Source organism: Gopherus flavomarginatus, chromosome 21 (assembly GCF_025201925.1).
Source record: "Gopherus flavomarginatus isolate rGopFla2 chromosome 21, rGopFla2.mat.asm, whole genome shotgun sequence".
Taxonomy (NCBI): Eukaryota; Metazoa; Chordata; order Testudines; family Testudinidae; genus Gopherus; species Gopherus flavomarginatus.
The window spans coordinates 23,073,421-23,093,104 of NC_066637.1; the positions used below are offsets into that span (position 1 = coordinate 23,073,421).

At 42.8% G+C, this 19,684-nt stretch overlaps 1 protein-coding gene across 1 annotated transcript in view; it reads left to right on the forward strand.

Moving 5' to 3' along the window:
• HP1BP3 (heterochromatin protein 1 binding protein 3) overlaps positions 1 to 19,684 on the forward strand; it is a 92,648-nt gene that overhangs the window by 15,119 nt on the left and 57,845 nt on the right. The window contains exons 2-3 of the mRNA XM_050931299.1: positions 16,190 to 16,389; positions 16,861 to 16,963. Coding sequence (XP_050787256.1) covers positions 16,294 to 16,389; positions 16,861 to 16,963 — 199 coding nt within the window. The 5' untranslated portion in view covers positions 16,190 to 16,293. The remainder of the gene's footprint in view (positions 1 to 16,189; positions 16,390 to 16,860; positions 16,964 to 19,684) is intronic.

Consider the following 19,684-nt stretch of genomic DNA (forward strand, 5'->3'; position numbering starts at 1 on the left):
ACAGATTGAAGTGTCATTAGAGGTGGTTTTGGAATTCATTGATAAACTTAACATTAACAAGTTACTGGGACCAGATGGCATTCACCTAAGAGTTCTGAAAGAACTCAAATATGAAGTTGCGGAACTATTAACTAAGATCTGTAACCTGTCCTTTAAATCGGCTTTGGTACCCAGTGACTGGAAGTTAGCTAATGTAACGCCAATATTTAAAAAGGGCTCTAGAGGTGATCCCGGCAATTACAGACCGGTAAGTCTAACGTCAGTACCGGGCAAATTAGTCGAAACAATAGTTAAGAATAAAATTGTCAGACACATAGAAAAGCATAAACTGTTGAGCAATAGTCAACATGGTTTTTGTAAAGGGAAATCGTGTCTTACTAATCTATTAGAGCTCTTTGAAGAGGTCAACGAACGTGGACAAGGGGGATCCAGTGGACGTAATGTACTGAGATTTCCAGAAAGCCTTTCACAAGGTCCCTCACCAAAGGCTGTTACACAAATTAAGCTGTCATGGGTTAAAAGGGAAGGTCCTTTCATGAATTGAGAACTGATTAAAAGACATGGAACAAAGGGTAGGAATTAATGGTAAATTCTCAGAATGGAGAGGGGTAACTAGTGGCGTTCCCCAAGGGTCAGTCCTAGGACCAATCCTATTCAATTTATTCATAAATGATCTGGAGAAAGGGATAAACAGTGAGGTGGCAAAGTTTGCAAATGATACTAAACTGCTCAGGATAGTTAAGACCAAAGCAGACTTTGACAAACGTCAAAAAGATCTCACAAAACTAAATGGGCAACAAAATGGCAAATGAAATTTAATGTGGATAAATGTAAAGTGATGCACACTGGAAGAAAAAACCCCAACTATACATACAATAGGATGGGGGCTAATTTAGCTACAACAAGTCAGGAAAAAGATCTTGGAGTCATCGTGGATAGTTGTCTGAAAATGTCCACACGGTGCGCAGAGGCAGTCAAAAAAGCAAACAGGATGTTAGGAATCATTAAAAGGGGATAGAGAATAAGACTGAGAATATATTATTGCCCTTATATAAATCCATGGTATGCCCACATCTCAAATACTGTGTACAGATGTGGTCTCCTCACCTCAAAAAAGATATACTGGCACTAGAAAAGGTTCTGAAAAGGGCAACTAAAATGATTAGGGGTTTGGAGAGGGTCCCATATGAGGAGAGATTAAAGAGGCTAGGACTCTTCAGCTTGGAAAAGAGGAGACTAGGGGTAGAGATGATAGAGGTATATAAAATCATGAGTGATGCGGAGAAAGTAGATAGGGAAAAGTTATTTACTTATTCCCATAATACAAGAACTAGGGGTCACCAAATGAAATTAATAGGCAGAAGGTTTAAAACAAATACAAGGAAGTTCTTCTTCACGCAACGCACAGTCAACCTGTGGAACTCCTTACCTGAGGATGTTGTGAAGGCTAGGACTATAACAGTGTTTAAAAGAGAACTAGATAAATTCATGGTGGTGAAGCCCATAAATGGCTATTAGCCAGGATGGGTAAGGAATGGTGTCCCTAGCCTCTGTTTGTCAGAGGATGGAGATGGATGGCAGGAGAGAGATCACTTGATCATTGCCTGTTAGGTCCACTCCCTCTGGGGCACCTGGCATTAGCCACTGTCGGTAGACAGATACTGGGCTAGATGGACCTTTGGTCTGACCTGGTACGGCTGTTCTTATGTTCTTATGTACTCATGAGGCCAAATAACTTCTTTCTAGTCTGGCAGGTTGTGAGTTGTTAGATCTTCATATTGGACCGTTATTCTTTTTTTAATTGAAACAGGAACTGCTTATTATGCATGCATGGACTTGAATAGTCTGTAAGAGATTTCTGGGACGGGGAATCTCAAGGGAGTTACAGATATGGTCTTTGCCTCTTAATCAGGAGCTACTTAACTAGAAAGGGGATTGGTCCTGCTTGGAGCAGGGGGTTTGACTAGATGACCTGCTGAGGTCCCTTCCAACCCTGATATTCTGTGATTCTACGTCTGCTTAGGTAGGACACCTTCCAGGAAACCTGTACAGCATAAGGCTAGTCAATGGCAAAGTCTGCTGCTTAATTGGGACAAAATGAGCATAAAAGTTGCTTTATGGAGGTGACTGGTGGAGGAACCTATGGTGATGTGGTGCTTAACCAGCTATTAAATAGAAATGAAATTCTGAGTTAGTTTTAATATAGACAGGTTTCAGAGTAGCAGCCATGTTAGTCTGTATCTGCAAAAAAGAACAGGAGTACCTCTGGCACCTTAGAGACTAACAAATTTATTTGAGCATAAACTTATGGGCCCACAAAAGCTTATGCTCAAATAAATTTGTTAGTCTCTAAAGTGCCACAAGTACTCATGTTCGTTTTAATACAGAAACTACCAAATAAACACCTGATAGAACACAGAGAATAAGTGTGTGTTCTTCCTCTTTATTTAGTAAGGTGTTTTAGCCTCGTAATTTTTTTGAGCTGACTTGAATGGCTTTATTCTACTGGACCAGCTTCCTTATCAGGACAACAGGCTGTGCACCCTGTTCTCCAATTAAAGGTGAGCTGCAAAATAAAAATGGAAGCAGAGTGAAGATCAGTAATGATCACTGTGCCTCTCAGAATTTGGTTAGAAAGGCCTATTCAGCAAAGAAGTGAATTTTAACTGTTCCCTTTGTGAAACTTTTTTTTTGGTACTGAAGGTATTACAGGGATGCAGCATTCTGTGATGTGGCAGATATCCTGAGTTGCAGTCAGATGTCTTGTGTTTGTGAGTTGCGTTTTGTGACATCTTCAGTGAACCAGGAAATATCTAGAGGATTTCAGAGGGGCAGTAGTCTGTTGAAGACTAGTTTAAAACTTATTTCTGTGCTGGTTTTAAATTACTTAGTGGATAGCATGTAGCACATTTCTGTGCTACAATACTTAAAACTCAAATTTTCACTTTTGCTTTGCAGCGCATCTTGTTTGGAACTCTTGAGCAATATCTACCATTCAATAACCAAGTATTGGAAAATTATTTTACTAAAATAAAGTGATATCCATGGCTTGAGATCAATTCATTCTGATTATCTTGCTTTTTAATACTTTAGTTCTGATCATAGACTCTTGACTTCCTATGTACCCGGGAGGTGCTCGATGACCCCCCTCCACACACACACCTTTTTCCTCCCTCCCAGCACCTCCTGAATGCTGCAGAACAGCTGATCGTGGTGGCGGGGGGGGGGGGGGAATGAGTTGATCAGCATGGCTACCGGCAGGCAAGAGGTACCCGGGAGTGAGGAGGAAAGCTTGGCTGCAGGTGTTTTCCATGGTGCTACAGCCCTGGACCCATGTTGTTGGCACCTATGGTTCTTATATTTTTTTAAACAGTCGATACCTCTTGAACTGCTTTTTAGAGGTTGGTATTCTTTATATCCTCTAAAGCAGGACTTCTAATCCTTCAGATGTTATAAAACACTTGTGTCTAGCTTTATTGGTTTGAGTCTCACAACGACTATGAAGATAGAATGTAAAAGTCTTCACTAACCAGTATATCTTTTAGTCACTGGTATTGTGTGTTGCATGATCGTATTAAGTAGGTGTGCCTTCCTTGGCAGAACAAGACTGAATGCCATGCCCCCTACCTCACCCCACAGATTTTTTTTTTTCTGTTGCACATTTGGTTGCAGCAAACTTACCCTGTGTGCTTAAAACTGCTTTAAAAAGTATTTCCTTATGTGTCAAGACATCTCTAAGTCAGCATTGTTGACAGCACAACCCTGAGAAGAGTTAACTTGTGCTGTAGAATCTGCTGAGGGAAGGTGAATGATACTTTACTCACCCATGTTGCTCTATTTAGTTGTTGTTTGCCTCAGACAAGAGTCCAAATTGCTACCCAGGGCAGTTGCAATTGCACATATCTACTAATAGTGTTTTTACTGGTAGCAGGGATTCTGTTATCCCTGTTTGAGACTGATTATTCTTTTACCCTTCTTACCTTATTTTATTATTTTTTCATGCTTTTCTTCTCTCTTCCTCCGCCTCCCTGCAAAATCCACACGTTCCTGATTCACAGCAGCTATCCTCAATGGAATTTTGTTTATGGATGTTAGGGGTAGCCCTGGCTGTGAGTTTGAACAGTTTTGGGTGTAGAGGGGAAACAAGGTGGCTCTGGACAGATTACCTGACCAGAAATAAGGCTAATGGCAAAGTGTTAGTGATTTCCCTTTCAGAATTGTCTTGCCCGAAAAATTTATGTACAATAACTGAACTTCCTCCCTTCCTTGCCTCTTCTATCTGTCATCTTGCCAGCCTTTATTGGTTGTCAGTTTGGGGTCACTGCTTGAAACTGAAAGTCTCTTCCATGACTGATCAGTCCTTAAAGTCCTCTAATAATGCCTGCTATGTTTTCACTGGTGAAAATTACTGTTAAACCTGTTTTTTTTGTGAGCTCACTAGGGTTTGTGTAAGAAGAGCATACCTTCACTCCCTCCTTTCTTTTCAAGCAGAGATGGAAATGTTTTAGTAAGGGGAGACTAGAGATATGGAAAGACTCCACTTAAGGATAGTGAAAAGACTTGCAAACACCTTTAGGTTAGAGAGGAATGGAATAAGAGGGCATGATAAATACATAAAATAAATGAAAAAGACAAATTGGGTACTATTATTTACACTTAAAAAACAAGGGGATATCAATGACATTGAAAGGCAAGATGTTTAAGATGTACAAAGAAATGCTTTTATACAGTGCATAATTAACCTATGAACTTTGGATTAAAAAACAGTTATAGGTTTGTGGATGTTCTCATCTACAACTAAGATACATATTTATTTTTGTATGTATATAAAACACACACTCACATAGTATACAAACCCTCATGTTGCGTGCAGGACATAAGCAGACAACTAACTGACCAAAGTTAGGCAGGAACTTCTCTGTAGGTAAAGTTTTCCACAACTTCACTATGGCTTCTTGTACCTTTCACTGAACAATCTGGTACTGATGTGTGAGAGAGAGGGGGGAAGAGAGAGAGAGATGAATGAATACTGGACTACATGGGCTAAGCCATATATCATTTATTATGGATAACTTAAATGAACAGTAGCTCTGTGTGTGTAAAAATTGTATGCATTTCCAAAGCAATTTTTAGGACTCTCACTTAGTATCTGTTTTGTTGAATCATACTGGTATGTCTAGTAGGGATCTGAGGTTTTGATGGTAGTTGATCAGATTAACAAAAATTACCTTGTAACCATTTTGAATGGTGATCTATGTTTCTTGTCCTAACCTACATCACTGGTTTTGTTAATAATCTCTTAAATATAAAAAAATTACTGCTTTCCAAATTACCCTTGCCATAAAAAGCAATGATAGGAATATCTTCTGTGTGTCACTGCAGCTTTTCTAAACACTCCTGACTATTAAAGATCCCCTGGTATTCAGTGCAAGGAGTTTGGGTATCTTGGTCAAATTCAGTTTGGGTAACTTGACTTTTGCCTCTAAATCCACCTGCCATTTAATTGAAAACAGTATTCTTGTTCACTTCCAATCCTCAATTTCTGTGCAGAAGAGTTGAATTTCAGTACTGTATGAAGGTTTCTGTCTGTGGTCTGTAAAATGCTTTTGGATTAAAGGTTCTTTTAAAGTGTAAATTAATAAAAAGTTGGGGGAGTGTCTGCTTTCTTTTCAACTGGTCTGGCCTTGCATGAATTTTTGATAGAAATGTGGCTTTTGCTGAGACTTGTTACTTGCTTCAGTGCTTTTTGATAAACTGATTTTAGACCGTTTCATCAGCTGCCATCTCTCATGCTCAATCCAGAAAGTGATGTTTTGGTTGGTCCTTTCTCTCCTGGTGTAATCAATCTTTAGCCTGATTCCTTGGGCAGGCAGATATATTTGTTAAGAGTGGGTTGTTTTTTCATATTTGAGTGGAAGGGGCCATCACATATAGTCTGATCTCCAGTATATCACTAGTCCATTAAATTACACCCACCCACATACCTTTTATATTAAGTCCAAAAACTTTATTTAGACCAAAGCATTTCAGTCCTTGGGAGACTAAATTGTGTGCTAGAGGGAGAGAGCAGAATAGACTAAGGTGCCACTAATGCCTAAGGCCCTACAGTAGCATGGAATTGATTAGGTAAGATATGCCCAGATGATTCCAGCTGGCAGACCTTGAACTTTGATTTGAGAGGACCAGAAGCACTTGTGACCTTGTCTCCCCTATCAGAGCTTTAAATTCAGCAGACCTCTATTCTTTCCATTCTCCCTGCATTTTGCATTTTTGTAGGAACATCTATATGAGAGGAGCAGAGTGAAATTGACATGACTGTCAGTTTCAATCTACCTTTCTTTGAACTGCCTGTTAAGTAATGAATGGTAACCAAAAGGATGTAGGAATTCTTTGATAGCCAAAGCTGATGATAGTTTATAGTAATTAGATTAATAATTGAAAGACTCTCTGAAATAGATTCCAAAATTTCATTAGGTGTTCTCTCTCCCGCCCCCCCCCTCCATTTGATGGGGCCTCCCATCCCAGACACAAATGAAATTAAAGTGCTGGACATAGGGCAAATGATTTAGTGTGTGTTGAAATTCCAGGAGAAGAGTGGAATAATGACACAGGAAAGTTCATTTTCCTTTGTTTGTTTGTAATGCAGCATTTTATGAACTTAGCTTTTTACCACTGCGGGGGGGGCAGGGCGGAACAAACCTAGTCTACTTCATTCACTTCCATTACTGTAAAGACCACAACACTTTTAAATGACACTTACATTTTTAAATAAAAATTGTCCTGAAGAGCATCAAAGGAGGTTTACATTGTAGAGGAAGTGGATAAATTGTATTTAATCATCAGAAACACCTGCCTTTTGCAGCTGCCTGCTAAAGAAATGTCTCAGGGTATGTCTCCTGTTGAAATGCTGCCTGCTTAGATTCATAGATTCTAGGGTCAGAAGGGACCAATGTGATCATCTAGTCCGACCCCCTGCACAAAGCAGGCCACAGAACCCTACCCATCCACTTCTATAACAAACCCCTAACCTATGTCTGAGTTATTGGAGTCTTCAAATTGTGATTTGAAGACCTCAAGCTGCAGAGAATCCACCAGCAAGTGACCCATGCCCCACGCTGCAGGGGAAGGCGAAAAACCTCCAGGGCCTCTGCCAATCTGCCCTGGAGGAAAATTCCCTCCTGACGCCAAATATGGCGATCAGCTAAACCCTGAGCATGTGGGCAAGACTCACCAGCCAGCACTGAGAAAAGAATTCTCTGCAGTAACTCAGATCCCATCCCATCCAACATCCCATCACCAACCACTGGGCATACTTATCTACAGATAATCAAAGATCAGTTGCCAAAATTAGGCTCTCCCATCATACCATCCTTTCTATAAACTTATCAAGCTTAATCTTAAAGCCAGATATGTCTTTTGACCCCACTACTCCCCTTGGAAGGCTGTTCCAGAACTTCACTCCTCTAATGGTTAGAAACCTTTGTCTAATTTCAAGTGTAAACTTCCTAGTGTCCAGTTTATACCTATTCGTTCTTGTATCTACATTGGTACTAAGTTTAAATAATTCCTCTCCCTCCCTAATATTAATCCCTCTGATATATTTATAAAGAGCAAGCATATCCCCCCTCAGCCTTCTTTTGTCTAGACTAAACAAGCCAAGCTCTTTGAGTCTCCTTTCATATGACAGGTTTTCCATTCCTCGGATCATCCTAGTAGCCCGTCTCTGAACCTGTTCCAGTTTGAATTCATCCTTCTTAAACATGGGAGACCAGAACTGCACACAGTATTCCAGATGAGGTCTCACCAGCACCTTATATAACGGTACTAACACCTCCTTATCTTTGCTGGAAATACCTCGCCTGATGCATCTTAAAACCGCATTAGCTTTTTTCACGACCATATCACATTGGCGGCTCATAGTCATCCTGTGATCTACCAATACCCCAAGGTCCTTCTCCTCCTCTGTTGCTTCCAACTGATGCATCCCCAATCTATATCTGAAGTTCTTATTATTAATCCTTAAGTGCATGACCTTGCACTTTTCACTATTAAATTTCATCCTATTACTATTACTCCAGTTTACAAGGTCATCCCGATCTTCCTGTATGATATCCCGGTCCTTCTCCGTGTTAGCAATATTCCCCAGCTTTGTGTCATCCGCAAACTTTATTAGCACATTCCTGCTTTTTGTGCCAAGGTCGGTAATAAAAAGGTTAAATAAGATTGGTCCCAGAACCGATCCTTGAGGAACTCCACTAGTAACCTCCTTCCAGCCTGACAGTTCACCCTTCAGTACGACCCGTTGGAGTCTCCCCTTTAACCAGTTCCTTATCCACCTTTCAGTTCTCATATTGATCCCCATCTTTTCCAATTTGACTAATAATTCCGCATGTGGAACCGTGTCAAATGCCTTACTGAAATCGAGGTAAATTAGGTCTACCGCATTTCCTTCGTCTAAATAGTCTGTCACCTTCTCAAAAAAGGAGATCAGGTTGGTTTGGCACGATCTACCTTTTGTAAAACCATGTTGTACTTTGTCCCAATTACCATTGACCTCAATGTCCTTAACTACTTTCTCCTTCAAAATTTTTTCCAAGACCTTACATACTACAGATGTCAAACTAACAGGCCTATAGTTACTCGGATCACTCTTTCTCCCTTTCTTAAAGATAGGAACTACGTTAGCAATTCTCCAGTCGTACAGCACAATCCCTAAGTTTACTGATTCATTAAAAATTCTCGCTAACGGGCTTGCAATTTCATGCGCCAGTTCCTTTAATATTCTCGGATGAAGATTGTCCGGGCCCTCCGATTTTGTCCCATTAAGCTGTTCAAGTATGGCTTCTACCTCAGATGTGGTAATATCCACCTCCATATCCTCATTCCCATTTGTCATCCTTCCATTACCCCTAAGCTCCCCATTAGCCTTATTAAAGACTGAGGCAAAGTACTTATTTAGATATTGGGCCATGCCTAGGTTATCCTTAACCTCCTTTCCATCCTCAGTGTGTAGCAGTCCCACTTCTTCTTTGTTTTCTTCTTATTTATATGGCTATAGAACCTTTTACTATTGGTTTTAATTCCCTTTGCAAGGTTCAACTCTACTTGGCTTGGTTCATCTGGGAATAGTTCGTTATCTTACTACATCCCTTTGGTTGGCCTAAGGTTGAATTGGAGATACTCTTAGCCTTGCACATTCCTAAATCAGCATTACACCCCCTTGTACTAGGGCTGAATTTGTTCCACCAAATTCTGAAGGGACGATCATTTGTTTGTTAAACTTGAACCTAGTTGTCCGTATTTAGTCTTCAGGAATCATCATTTCCTAATATTACATGTTCCTCTCAAGTCCTCCCTCTTTCTCTCTCCTCACCCCCCAACTGTCACCAATTTTGTTTGTATGAATGTTGCTCATTTTGCTCTATGTATCTATTACTTCTGTGTGCGCAGAATTCATGTCCCCCACAGATTTCTTTGCTTCCCTGCAGAAAAATGATTTTCTGACAGGGAAGCTGCAAGAGCAGTTATGCACTACTCCCTAGCATAAGAACATAAGAATAGCCCTACTAGGTCAGACCAAAAGTCCATCTAGCCCAGTATCCTGTCTTCCAACAGTGACCCATGCCAGGTGCCCCAGAGGGAATGAACAGAACGGGTAATCATCAACTGATCTATCCCCTGTCACTCATTCCCAGCTTCTGGCAAACAGACACTAGGGACACCATTCCCGCTCATCCTGGCTAATAGTCATTGACGGACCTATCCTTCATGAACTTATCTAGTTCTCTTTTGAACCCTGTTATGATCTTGGCCTTCACATTGTCCTCTGGCAAGGAATTCCAAAGGTTGACTGAATTGTGTGAAGAAATACTTCCTTTTATTTGTTTTAAACCTGCTGCCTATTAATTTAATTTGGTGACCCCTAGTTCTTGTGTTGTGTTGTTTACTACTTCTCATATTTACTTTCTCTATACCAGTCATGATTTTTTTTTAGACCTCAATCATATCGCCCTTTAACCGTCTTTTTTTTCCAAGCTGAAAAGTCCCAGTCTTATTAATCTCTCCTCGTACGGGAGCCATTCCATACCCTTAATAATTTTTGTTGCACTTTTCTAAACCTTTTTCAATTCCAATGTCTTTTTTTTCTTTTTTTCTTTTTTTCTTTTTTTTGAGATGGGGCAACCACACGTGCACATGGTATTCAAGATGTGGATGTAGCAACGCAGGTACATCATTTCAGGCAGCCGGCAGAGAGGCATATCACTGTGGCTCCTATCCTGAGCTGGGATCAGCTGCTAGTTCTGGCTGGGCTGGAGGCAGAAGAAGATGGACTTCATCTTCCCCTGCAAGGAGTGGCTGGGGCTGTGTCAGACCCATCCCCAAAAGCCTCCCCCAGATGCAGGAAGCTTAGCATCCTCCCCTAGTTACTGCCGCTGTCACTCCTCAGCTGTGGGTGGAAGGGTCGCTGTATGGGGAGCTGCTCCCTCAGCCACTCAACCCCTGTGCATTCGAACCTCCCGTACCCAGACACTTCTGCCAAGCCTCACCCAGTACATCCAGAACCCCACCTTATTGAACCTCAACCCCTGCATCTGGAGCTGCCCTGCATCATACCCCTTGCCTTTGAACCCCCATCCCTTCACTCCCACTGAGCTCTCAAACCCCCACCCAGGTGCCCTACCCTGAGCCCCCACATCTGGACCCCCATGCCACTGACCCTCAATTAACTGCACCCGCCTTCACCTGGAACACCCCCCCCCATATGAATCTCTGGGCATCCAGATCTCACCCACACCTAGACCCCCACTGAGCTGCCTGCACCCAGGTTGTCCCACACAGAATTCTCTCCCCTGGATCCCCCCAGACTGAGCCCCTCCACACTTGGATCCTGCCTGGTTGAGCCTGCCTGTCCCATATCTGGCACAGAGGAGCAGGGGCCCAGGATGTTTCTGAGGCAGGCCTAGGCCTTTTGCTGTGTTAGGGTTGGGTGCAGCCTCACCGATGAGTCCGTGTCATGGGCGTAGGGGGTGGGAGGCCTACAGGCTGATCTCCGATCTTCATCCAACCAATGGCCTGTGCTTCCCACTGCCATGCTGGAGCCTCTGCATTTATTGACAAATAAAACTTGCAGAATTTTTACATTTTTTTTTTTGTGCTGAATTTTTAATTTTTTGGCTTAGAATGCCCTCAGAAGTAACCTGTGTAGAAGACCCAGGTTGAGTTGCTTGGGAATGTGATGGAAACAGAACTTTGCTCTAGTGACAGAGAGAATCCTTTTAATTGTCTAGGGCAAACTACACCTGCGGGCCAGATCCGGCCTGTCAGGGCTTTCAGTCCGGCCCATGGAATAGAATATCAGGGTTGGAAGGGACCCAGAAAGTAAGCTAGTCCAACACCTTGCTCAAAACAGGACCAATCCCAAACTAACTAATCGCAGCCAAGGCTTTGTCAAGCCTGACCTTAAAAGCCTCTAAGGAAGGAGATTCCACCACCTCCCTAGGTAAGTAACCCATTCCAGTGCTTCACCACCCTCCTAGTGAAAAAGTTTTTCATAATATCCAAGCTAAACCTTCCCCTTTGCAACTTGAGACCATGGCTTCTTGTTCTGTCATCTGCTACTGTTGAGAACAGTCTCGTTCCATCCTCCCTACTCCCCAGGTAGTTGAAAGCAGCTATCAAACCCCCCCTCATTCTTCTCTTCTGCAGACTAAATAATCCCAGTTCCCCCAGCCTCTCCTCATAAATCATGTGCTCCAGCCCCCTAATCATTTTTATTGCCCTCCTCTGGACTCTTTCCAATTTTTCCACATCCTTCTTATAGTTTGGGGCCCAAAACTGGACACAGTACTCCAGATGAGGCCTCACCAATGCCAAATAGAGGGGAATGATCACGTCCTTCGATCTGCTGGCAATGCTTCCACTTATACAGCCCAAAATGCCGTTGGCCTTCTTGCAATAAGGGCACGCTGTTGACTCAAATCCAGCTTCTCCATCCACTGTGACCCCTAGGTCCTTTTCTGCAGAACTGCTGCCTAGCCACTCAGTCCGTAGTCTGTAGCAGTGCATGGGGTTCTTCCGTCCTAAGTGCAGGACTCTGCACTTGTCCTTGCTGAACCGTATCAGATTTCTTTTGGCCCAAACCTCTAATTTGTCTAGGTCCCTCTGTATCCTATCCCTACCCTCCAGGATATCTACCACTCCTCCCAGTTTAGTGTCATCTGCAAGCTTGCTGAGGGTGCAGTCCATGCCATCCTCCAGATCGGAGTGGGCATTCTTTTTGGGCCAAGGGTCACATATGGGTGGGGAAATTATATGCAGGGCTGGAACAGGGGGTTGGGGTGCAGGAGGGGTGCAGACTGCAGGAGGGGGCTCAGGGCAGGGGTTGAGGTGCAAGAGGAGTGCAGGTATATGAGGGGGCTCAGGACAGGGAGTTGGGGTGCAGGAGGGGTGCAAGGTGCGGGCTGGGGGCTTAGGGGAGGGAGTTGGGGGGCGGGATGCAGGAGGAGTTCAAGCTCCAGCCTGGCGCCGCTTACCTAAAGTGGCTCTGGGGTGGCAGCGGTGTGCATCGGGGCCAGGGCCTGCTGCCTGCCTGCTCACCCGTCCTGTCCCCAGCTCTGTGCCTCTCCAGGGAGCGCTGCAGCCTCTGGCCACAGAGGGCTTTGTGTATGCTGCCCTTGCCATACCTGCAGATACTTCCCCTGAAGCTCCCACTGGTCGCAGTTCCCGATTCCCGGACAATGGGAGCTGCAAGGGGGCACAGTGCATGCAGAGTCCTCTGTGCCCCCGCCCAGGGACCGCTTCTGAGAATGGTGCCAGGCCTGCAGCACCACAGGGGCAATCCTGTGGGCCAGATCCAAACCCCTGAGGGGCTGGATCCGGCCTGCAGGCCATAGTTTGCCCACTCCTGCTCCAGATCATTAATGAAGATATTGAACAAAACGGGCCCCAGGACTGACCCTTGGGGCACTCTGCTTGATACCGGCTGCCAACTAGACTTGGAGCCATTGATCACTATCTGTTGAGCCTCATGATCTAGCCAGCTTTCTATCCACCATTCATCCAACCCATACTTCTTTAACTTGCTGGCAAGAATGCTGTGGGATTGCCAGCCCTGTGGTGCAGCGGGGCTAAGGCAGGCTTCCTGGCCCCGTGGCGCTCCCAGTGCAGAATCCCCTGAAGAATATGGGGTGCTGTGCAGGTGTGATGGTGGGACTGTGAGGAAGGTGGTGGGCAGTGGCAGAGGCACTGGGAAAGGGCATGCTGACAGCACAGGGCTGGGCAGGGCAGTGTGTGTCTGGCAGCTGCAGGTTTGTAAACAGTGCGCTCCTGCTGGGCTGCGCAGAGCAGGACTGCTCCCGCCACGCTGTGCCTCATTGCCCCCAGCCTGCCCTTCACTCTGGAGACTGACCATCCCGCCCCCCTGCACCTTGCCCATGGGGGCTCACAAATAGTTAATCTGGTCCTGGATGCCACTGGCTATTTCTCTGGACATGAAGGGAGGACAGAGGCCTAAGTGTTACTGCTCCTTTAACAGTATATGAGGAAAGTGAAAGAGGTTCAGCCCTGGTTTTGTTGTTTGCTGGTTGAGTATTCTTAAAGGAGATGGTGGGGGAGGAAAGGGAATGGAGAAGTTAAAACAATTCCATCTTTTAGTGGTGAGAGGGGAGTGAGGCTATCCATACCACAGAGGGAGAATGGGATCCTGTGGTGATGGGGAACTGATAATGAATGTGAGGTGTGTGAAATTAAGGAGATAATGAGTAAATACAAATGCGGAAAAGATGGAGGGTGTGGGAGAGACTATGGTCATTGGCTCTTAAACTTGAATGGATGTTCATTACACCTGCACATGGACGTTAGAGGGAATGCTGCTGCCAAGCATTAATTTATAGTGGGTGATAGCCACCAATAAATCAATGTATATTTTCTTCCCAGTAAGTTGAGTTGTTTGAAACTCTGTTTTATTCCTCCTAAATGTTAAGGAGTGTGGCTTAGGAAAGGTATAGCTTGGGTCACCGGTATATTTCTGCCTGTCTAATAGACTTCATTCTTGGGTTAGTACAGGGGTCGGCAACCTTTCAGAAGTGGTGTGCCGAGTCTTCATTTATTCACTCTGATTGAAGGTTTTGCGTGCCAGTAATACATTTTAACGTTTTTAGAAGGTCTCTTTCTATAAGTCTATAATATATAACTAAACTATTGGTGTATGTAAAGTAAATAAGGTTTTTAAAATGTTCAAGAAGCTTCATTTAAAAGTAAATTTAAAATGCAGAGCCTCCAGACTGGTGGCCAGGACCCGTGCAGTGTGAGTGCCACTGAAAATCAGCTCGTGTACCGCCTTTGGCATGTGTGCCATAGGTTGCCTTTCCCTGGGTTAGTAGGTACTGGGTAACTTTTTCAAGTCCTACCCTAGCCCTGTTACCTTGAAGCTTTATCTTTAGCCATCTGGTGCTTTAGCAGGGTGGATTTGATTTAAATCACTAGTCAGGAAGACTCGATTGAATCATGGATTGCTACATAAAAGTGCATTCTTATTGATTGTTATAACCTTAATGCATATTCTTCACAACTCAGAGATGTAGGTTTCATTTTTAAAACGTACACACAAATTTAAAAATGTGTAATTCTGAAAACTTTTCAGATTAGTTTTACAGCCATATCAGAAAATGAATGATTGTTTGGATATTTCATTTACCAAAGGTAATTGAAGCAGATATTTGTGAAGTAATTGGGAGGTGAACTATCTCCAATTCAACAGGTTAATCATTAATATTTGGAGGATTTTCTTGCCATGCGGTATTAGGAGGAGAACATCGCGAGACAGACATTTAAATTGTTTTATTTAACTTAAACAACGTTATGTATTCTGGATTTTTTTCTTCAAGAGAAAACATAAATTTTTTTAACAAAACAAACACATGGATTTTTGAATTTCATTAAACCTGAATTAAAAAACTTGGTTTGTTTTTGTTAAAATTGTTTAACTGAAATAGTTAAATGAAATATTAAAAAAAAATCAACTCTGTCAGCCAGGTCAGCACGAGAAACTTAAAATATTGGCTTCTAATATTAAAATGTTAGCTGCTAACTCAGTCGTCTTCACCTTCATTTTCCTGTTTGTTCCTAATCTGGAAAAGAAAAACAAGCTTTCCTGCTTTTTCAAGTCCCAAACCATTTTTCAGTTTGGAATGAATTAGTCCAAAGGAAAAAGATATTTTCTACACCAGCAGAAGAAGCTACTGCTGTTAAAATTGAGATTATCACTTCAACGTTCTCTGAATCCAAGTGCTTAATTGACTTCCACCAGTTCACTGATGTGACTTTCTTTAAAACATCGTCAGCAAACATATATTTCTTGAATGGTTCTTATTCCCAAACTGGGTCTCTTTTACGGCCTGCTGCCATTACAGGTTTTCCCTTCTAGTGAGAGGATGGTATGGTAGATCTCAAATCAGTTTATTTATTTTAAAACAATTTTGCTGTTAACAAGCCTATTATCTCTGGAGACACAAATCCACAGTTTGAGAACTGCAAAATTAAGCATCTCTGATGGTATCTTCTATACTGAGCACCGAGTCCCATTGGCTAGATAGAAAGATTATTTAGGTTAATCTATTCACAGCCCCTGGAATCCCATAAGATTGGGTCTCTAATTCATGAACTATTGGAACTCATTTACAAAACTTTTCTTGAACATTATATGAATATATTGTCTCATACTATAGAATTAGAATTTGTAATCCTTATTCCATGATGATATATCTTTGAGCTATAATGTATCTTAATTAAAACTATATTTTTAGGTAGATTTTTTTCCTCAAAAAGCATTTTATAAAAAAAATGATTTAAACTAAATCATTGATTTTTATCTACCCTGTGCTTTAGGCATAGTGTATTGTGGTGATTCTATTTTTGAATGTTTCTTCCTTTGTGGTCTCCTTTTTCCCTCAGAAGATGCCTTTACAGAACAGACTGCTGCTATAGCTTCCGCCTTTGTCCTAGCTATGTGTAATAGTTTGTGTGTGTTGATGTTGTGGCATCTTTATCGAACATGAAGTCCGTACTCTCAGTCATGTTGATATAAACAGTAATTCATCCATTTATTTTTTTTTTTAAATCTTTAGTTTAATAGAAGTGGTTGCTTTTTTTTGTTTTTTGTTAATCATACCAGATCTCTTCTGTACTTTAGGTTGATTCCTCACTGCACTGTGAAAACCATTAGGAAAAAATCTTTGTGGTTAAAACCTGGGGCTCCACAGTGTTACCTGCACTTGGGGCTAGAAATTAATTTAAATGGCGACTGATCTGTCTGAAGCTGAACTCTTACATCATAAGGCGCTTCCATTGTTAACGGGAGCTCAGCTGATCCACACGGACAAGTTAAGTGAGGTAGGGTCTGACCCATTCTCCAAGCTCGCCCTTGGATCAGTCCTTGACTTCCAGCCCTGCTAAGGGTTATTTTATATTTTTCCTCCCCTGCTTGTAGGAAATTAGGTTGGGAGTCTGATTAAAACCCTGTAGGCACGCTTCCTTCCCTCCCCTGATTTCCGTGAGATGTGTCTGGTTTGCCAGAATCCTCAAATGCTCTCCTCATTTAACTGAATTGAAATAAAAAGATTCTGTCTCATAAATTGTAAACTGAAATAAAAAACGTGAAACTCTTTTGTCTCCGAATGTGCTTCAGTGTAGCTGGTTTGGGTTTTACCTGTAGATTTAGAAAGCTGATTGCATCAGATCTTGCCTGGAAAATTTCTCCACACACTTCTTCCAGTAGCTTCTAATACTCTGCTTTAGGCCCATTTCAGGAACTTTCTCAGACTCTCTCATATTTGCTTGATTTTCTTATTCTGTTTCTTAAAGAAGGTTGAAGACGACACCATGCCGATCCGTCGTGCTGTGAATTCTTCTGCTCGGGAAACTCCTCCCAAAAGCAAACCTGCTGAAGGTGAGGAGGCCAAACCAGGTAAAATGAAATGATGATTGTATTCTGAGTTACCAAAAAAACCAGCAAAGAATCCTGTGGCACCTTATAGACTAACAGACGTTTTGGAGCATGAGCTTTCGTGGGTGAATATCCACTTCGTCAGATGCATGTAGTGGAAATTTCCAGGGGCAGGTATATATAAGCAAGCAAGCTAGAGATAATGAGGTTAGTTCAATCAGGGAGGATGGGGCCCTGTTCTAGAAGTTGAGGTGTGAATACCAAGGCAGGAGAAACTGGTTTTGTAGTTGGTAAGCCATTCACAGTCTTTGTTTAATCCTGAGCTGATGGTGTGAAATTTGCAGATGAACTAAAGCTCAGCAGTTTCTCTTTGAAGTCTGGTCCTGAAATTTTTTTGCTGCAGGATGGCCACCTTAAAATCTGCTATTGTGTGTCCAGGGAGGTTGAAGTGTTCTCCTACAGGTTTTTGTATATTGCCATTTCTAATATCTGATTTGTGTCCATTTATCCTTTTCTGTAGAGACTGTCCAGTTTGGCTGATGTACATAGCAGAGGGGCATTGCCGGCATATGATGGCGTATATTACATTGGTAGACATGCAGGTGAATGAACCAGTGATGGTGTGGCTGATCTGGTTAGGTCCTGTGATGGTGTCGCTGGTGTAGATATGTGGGCAGAGTTGGCATCGAGGTTTGTTGCATGGATTGGTTTCTGAGCTAGAGTTACTATGGTGCGGTATGCAGTTACTGGTGAGAATATGTTTCAGGTTGGCCAGTTGTCTGTGGGCGAGGACTGGCCTGCCACCCAAGGCCTGTGAAAGTGTGGGATCATTGTCCAGGATGGGTTGTAGATCCCTGATGATGCGTTTTAGGGGTTTTAGCTGGGAACTGTATGTGATGGCCAGTGGAGTCCTGTTGGTTTCTTTCTTGGTTTTGTCTTGCAGTAGGAGGCTTCTGGGTACACGTCTGGCTCTGTTGATCTGTATCCTTATAAATATAAATCCATGGTACGCCCAGATCTCGAATACTGTGTACAGATGTGGTCTCTTCACCTCAAAAAAGATATTCTAGCACTAGAAAAGGTTCAGAAAAGGGCAACTAAAATGATTGGAGGTTTGGAGAGAGTCCCGTATGAGGAAAGATTAAAGAGGCTAGGCCTCTTCAGCTTGGAAAAGAGGAGACTAAGGGGGGATATGATAGAGGTATATAAAATCATGAGTGATGTTGAGAAAGTGGATAAGGAAAAGTTATTTACTTATTCCCATAATACAAGAACTAGGGGTCACCAAATGAAATTAATAGGTAGCAGGTTTAAAACAAATAAAAGGAAGTACTTCTTCACACAGCGCACAGTCAACTTGTGGAACTTCTTACCTGAAGAGGTTGTGAAGGCTGGGACTATAACATTGTTTAAAAGGGAACTGGATAAATTCATGGTGGCTAAGTCCATAAATGGCTGTTAGCCAGGAAGGGTAAAGAATGGTGTCCCTAGCCTCTGTTCATCAGAGGATGGAGATGGATGGCGGGAGAGAGATTGCTTGATCATTGCCTGTTAGGTTCACTCCCTCTGGGGCACCTGGCATTGGCCACTGTCGGTAGACAGATACTGAGCTAGATGGACCTTTGGTCTGACCTGGTACGGCTGTTCTTATGTTCCTTATTTCCTCGTGCGGGTATTGTAGTTTTGAGAATGCTTGGTGGAGATTTTGTAGTAGGTGTTGGTCTCTGTCTGAGGGGTTAGAGCAGATGCGGTTGTACCTCAGTGCTTGGCTGTAGACAATGGATCGTGTGATGTGCCCAGGATGGAAGCTGGAGGCATGAAGGTAGGCATAGCGGTCGGTAGGTTTTCGGTATAGGGTGGTGTTAATGTGATCATCAAGTATTTGCACTGTGGTGTCTAGGAAGTGGACCTCCCATGTAGATTGGTCCAGGCTGAGGTTGATGGTGGGTGGAAGCTGTTGAAATCGTGGTGGAATTTTTCCAGAGTCTCCTTCCCATGGGTCCAGATGATGAAGATGTCATCAATGTAGCATAGGTAGAGAAGGGGTGTGAGTGGACGAGATCTGAGGAAGCATTGTTCCACGTCAGCCATATAAATATTGGCATATTGTGGGGCCATGCGGGTGCCCATAGCGGTGCCACTGATCTGGAGATATATATTGTCATCAGATTTGAAATAGTTGTTTGTGAGGATAAAGGCACAGAGCTCAGCAACCAGTTGTGCTGTGGCATCATCAAGGATACTGTTCCTGACAGCTTGTTTTCCATCTGTGTGTGGGATGTTTGTGTAGAGAGCCCCTACGTCCATGGTGGCTAGAATGGTGTTTTCTGGAAGGTCACCAATGCATTGTAGTTTCCTCAGGAAATCAGTGGTGTTATGGAGATAGCTGGGAGTGCTAGTGTCATAGGGTCTGAGTAGAGAGTCCACATAGCCAGACAGTCCTTCACTGAGAGTGCCAACGCCCGATATGATAGGGCGTCCAGGATTTCCAGGTTTGTGGATCTTAGGTAGTAGATGTGTACACCAACACAGACTTCAGTTCTGTAATTCCTACATAGATATTACCGCCAAGGTTAGAGCAGTCACTGACAAAGAATTTCCATTCATATGCCTTTATTTTTTGGTAGTTTAAAAGTTTTTTGGCTTGCAGCCATCATTTGCAATCTGAAGCCATACCTCACTTACTTACATGCACCAGTACAAAACCACATAAACTAAATTTGTTTTATGATTAATATAGTT